At 46.9% G+C, this 4,224-nt stretch overlaps 1 protein-coding gene across 1 annotated transcript; it reads right to left on the minus strand.

Moving 5' to 3' along the window:
- Positions 1–547: 547 nt before the first annotated feature.
- On the minus strand, positions 548–3,813 carry GPR12 (G protein-coupled receptor 12). The gene is made up of 2 exons (XM_056494773.1): positions 3,624–3,813; positions 548–3,051 (listed from the first exon to the last, which is right to left on the minus strand). The coding sequence occupies exon 2, from the start codon at positions 3,037–3,039 to the stop codon at positions 2,035–2,037; it is 1,005 nt and encodes a 334-aa protein (XP_056350748.1). The 5' UTR covers positions 3,040–3,051; positions 3,624–3,813; the 3' UTR covers positions 548–2,034.
- Between the last annotated feature and the right edge of the window lie 411 nt (positions 3,814–4,224).

Raw genomic sequence — 4,224 nt, forward strand, 5'->3', positions numbered from 1 at the left:
AAAACTGCACACATATGTAGCATGGATATTTATGAAGTGAGCATTTCTTATACAAAAACTTGTAAGAAAATTCAATTACTAGAGTTTCAGTACCATTCATAAGTAGATAAAGAACACCAATACCCTACACTGAGCAGAGGTCATAGTCTAACTTACTGAGCATCTGTAAATCACAGGGAAGCCAGGGGAGCTTCAAATTCACAGCTCTACTGGGTCATGCCATGCAATTATTATTAAACCAATCAGATTATGAAGTAAGAACCAAATATCATAAAGGCTGAACCAAATAAATAACGGAAGTTAAACCCAGCATTGCAACTAAAATTAATTATTGCTCATAAAAATCTCTACAGAGCCTTGTTTACAGACAACTTACATTTGAGATTCAGCTTTGTGTATAGCATATGATTCTTAATATCACAGGAACTTTGCCACAAAAAGCTACAGTCATCCAAACGTCCATGTGAAAAGGACAGATTCCATTTGGAAAAATCCCAACCAGCAGCGCAGTTGTCTCTACTATCTCTACTACACAGGTATATTTTTTCATTGAACTGTAAATATTGCTATTTTTACACTTGAGTTTTAGATATTTTTTTTTAATGGAAGGTACTGAAGCAACAATACAATATGCTGACTTTGACATTCAAGGGAGTATAACCTCCTGCTGATGCCAGGGCGTGAACACATTGAGCTCCCATCAGCACTAATGGAAGCAGCACTCTAGACTCCCATGCACTGACATGAAGGTACACTGTAAGTTTCATGAAGACAAGTGCCAGGAAGATTTTCTCTTTGACAGTCAAGTACTCTTCAAATCAGAAAACAATGCTTTGTCTCTAGTGCATTTTAATGTGGCTTCAGTGGAAGGTTAGAAGCAGTTTGAAATTTAACCATTCACGAGAGGAAGCTCTGCTTTCTAGACCAGAACTATAATGAAGTGAACTGACATGTGTACAGTGCAAAGAATGAAACTGCCATAAAATGAGAAAACACTGTTTTGTCTTGCAGTTCTGGTTACATATAATTATGAACCAAATATGCTTTGAGAATTTATAAATGTCGGTATTTTATATTTCATAGGAGAACGGTGAAAACAAATGGCAATAGTATTGACTTGGTAACAAATAAAAGGGAACCATTTCATGTAGTGTTAAATATGTGCTGCAAGCAATCTGTAGGTTGCTTTATGAAACATTTCTTATACTCTTCTGAAAAGATAAACTTGTCTGAGAAACCTACTTTTCAATCTATTACAAATGCATTGCCGAAAGAGGCCATATTGTTTCATCAATTTCAAAGATACCCTCGTCAGTTTTAAAATCAACATCATAGTTCCAATGTCCCACATGCAAGTGAAAACATATGTCTGGCATTTGGAAAGGAAAGCAACACCCAGCCAGAAAACATGAGAGAACAGGTAACTCTTGAAAACAACTGTCAATCTAATTAATGCTGAGATGTAAAATAAAAAGCTGCACAAGGACTTTCTCACTTAGAGCAAATTCGTTGCACTGAGATTATTATAGTAAATTCCATATAAATCAGTACAATTGGCCATTATTTTGAAGAGTATTCTGATGATATACAGATGGGGTAATAGGACTTGCTTTGGGTTTTTTTTTCTGTTTAAAAAAATTTAAAGAGAAAAAAATAGCCTAACAACAGATTGTAACATTCAGTATGACTAAACTTAATAACATAAACAATTTTAAAGAAGTATGCTGTTTCAATCTAATTTTAATTAGAAAACTTAATGTAAAATTATGGCAAACATGGCAAAGTCTGGGTAATATGACAAAAAGACCCTGAGCAACATTATAAATCTGTTAAGAACACTGATTATTTTGATTTTGGAAATCTTCCTTAAACCACCCGATTGATTTCGGTCGCTGGGGTTTTCTCTTTACAGAAAGGTCAGTCCATCCTGCGGTTTTTATGTGAACTCATCACACACCATTTAAAGAATGTATCTAAACCAAAGACAGAATGTCTGGAAAGTAACATGTTATGGAGCGTCCTCGTGGCTGCCAATCAGACATCACTGGGTGATCTTGCCCTCTGAGACAGGTTAGAAGGAATACAGCCACAACAGACGAGCCAAAGTGCTTTCTGTATCTCCTGGTTTCTAAAAGCATATATTACAGGGTTGATGATGGAATTGTAGGTAGCTGGCAGGAGGGTGGCATAGGTGTATATAGAAGGATAGGTGTAATCTGCTATTAAAGAATAGAGAGTAAAAGGCATCCAGCAAGCAGCAAAAGTCCCCAAAATAATGGCCAAAGTAGACACTCCTTTCCGGGTGGTCACATAGTGGGAAGTGGCCAGGAAATGGTGTTGCAAGGCAATCTGATGGGCATGGCGCATCACGATTTTACAGATCTGGATGTAGAGCTGCAGCATGAGGGCAAACATAAGCAAGAAAGAGACCGAAAGGACAGCTGCATTATTTTTAGTGAGTGGTCTGATAACACTGCAGGTGGATTCATCTCTGAGGCAGTTCCAGCCCATTACAGGCAGCAGTCCAATACAGATAGAGGCTCCCCAGAGCAATATAAGCATGACATAGGTAAAAGTGACAGTCCTCTCTGAATTGTAAGTCAGAGCATAATACAGGGAGAGGTAACGATCAACAGTGATAGCCAGCAAGCTGCCAACAGATGCTGAGAAAGAGGCAACAATCAGTCCAATCGTAACCAGTTTCGTAGCTTCTGACTGCAGAAGGTAGGCAAAAACAAAATTGATGATCAATCCAATGCCTGCTAAGAGATCTGCCAGGGCCAGGCTGCCTATCAGTAGGAACATGGGGGCGCGAAGACTGGGGTTATGGAAAATGATCAGAACCACAACGGCATTTTCGCAGGAGATAAGGGTCCCTGAAGTACACAAGACAATGTCCCAGGGGTTTACCAAAAGCTCTGGCTCAGGGTCTACGGCAGGAACCAGGGAGGAGCCTGCAGCTGAGGCATTCTCTGTAGAGCTGGCTTCTACATGATCCTGAGGCAGCCAGCTCAAATTAACCTTCAGATCTTCATTCATTTTAACCCCTGTCTTCTTCAACAGAAAGACATCATTTTTAATGTTCAGCCACAGCACCGGATACATCACCCCCCCGGAGCATGCAACGCCCTAGACAGCAACACCAGCCTGATGTGCGGGCGGGCACTTGTTACATAAATGGGACAATAGAAAATAAAAACAAAAACGGGGGCGGGGGGAGGGTATTTAAAACTGCCCGAGATCATCCTCCGAGGGACCGATGCACGGAGGCTGAGTGATCCTCAGGGCAACCTGCACAGGGAAGGCGGCAGGGGCACGGGAGGCAGCCCATGCAGCAGCCAAGCCCCTGTGAGCGCCGCAGTTCGGGGTGGGGGCGGCGCACGCCCCGCTCTCCTGCGGGCTCCACCGCGGGCTTGCATCGGGCACGGAGGGAGCGGACGGGATGGGCAAGGACGAGGGGAGGCGGAATATCTGTCACCGACCCGCAGTGAGGAAACCCCGCCGGGGCTGTGGGGAGAGCAGGGCGATGTCCTCTGAGAACTTACAAACTCGACGCGGACACCACACACACACACACAGACAGACAGACAGACATCCCCCACGCACCCCCAGCGGCGGATCACCTGGGCTGTCCCCGGCGGCTCGGAGGAAGGAAGGATGGATGAAGGAGGAGGAGGCACGGAGGGGTCGCCGCGGTCCCTTCCAGGCGCCAGCGGGGCCGGCGGGGGTGGGGGGGGAGCGGCTGAGGGCGCAGCGCAGGTGCGCGCCCCCCGCGCGCGCGCGCGCCGGGCGTGTGCGTGTGTGCGCCGGGGCGCGAGCGAGGGAGCGAGTGAGGGGCGGGGGCGCGCCTCGTGCCCGCGCGCCTGCGCAGGTGCGCGCGTGGGAGGCGGTGAGGGGGAGAAGGGGCGGACGCCCCCGCCCCGCCCCGCTCCTCCGCCCCCGCGGGGCCGCCGCTGCTCCGCAGGGACCGCCGGCTCTTCCCGTGCGGCAGGAGCCTCCCGAAATTGTTTGGATGGAAGTTGTCCTCGTGCTGTGGGGGTGGTCGAGTGCTGGCGGCACGGGCTTGCCCAGAGAGGTTGTGGTGTCCCTGCCTCTGGAGGTAACTCGAGAGATGGTGGCATCGCCGCACCTGGTAGTGCTCGAGGCCAGGCTGGCTGGATTCCCCAGAGGCCTGATCTAGTGGGTGGTATTTGAAACTGGACGGTCTTTAAAGTTCCTTCCAAC

The sequence above is a fragment of the Oenanthe melanoleuca genome, chromosome 1 (genome assembly GCF_029582105.1).
Source record: "Oenanthe melanoleuca isolate GR-GAL-2019-014 chromosome 1, OMel1.0, whole genome shotgun sequence".
In the NCBI taxonomy this organism is placed as follows: Eukaryota; Metazoa; Chordata; class Aves; order Passeriformes; family Muscicapidae; genus Oenanthe; species Oenanthe melanoleuca.

Excerpts from the sequence above, each read along its gene's own strand:
- GPR12 (XM_056494773.1), bottom strand. The coding sequence starts at position 3,039 with ATGAATGAAGATCTGAAGGTTAATTTGAGCTGGCTGCCTCAGGATCAT.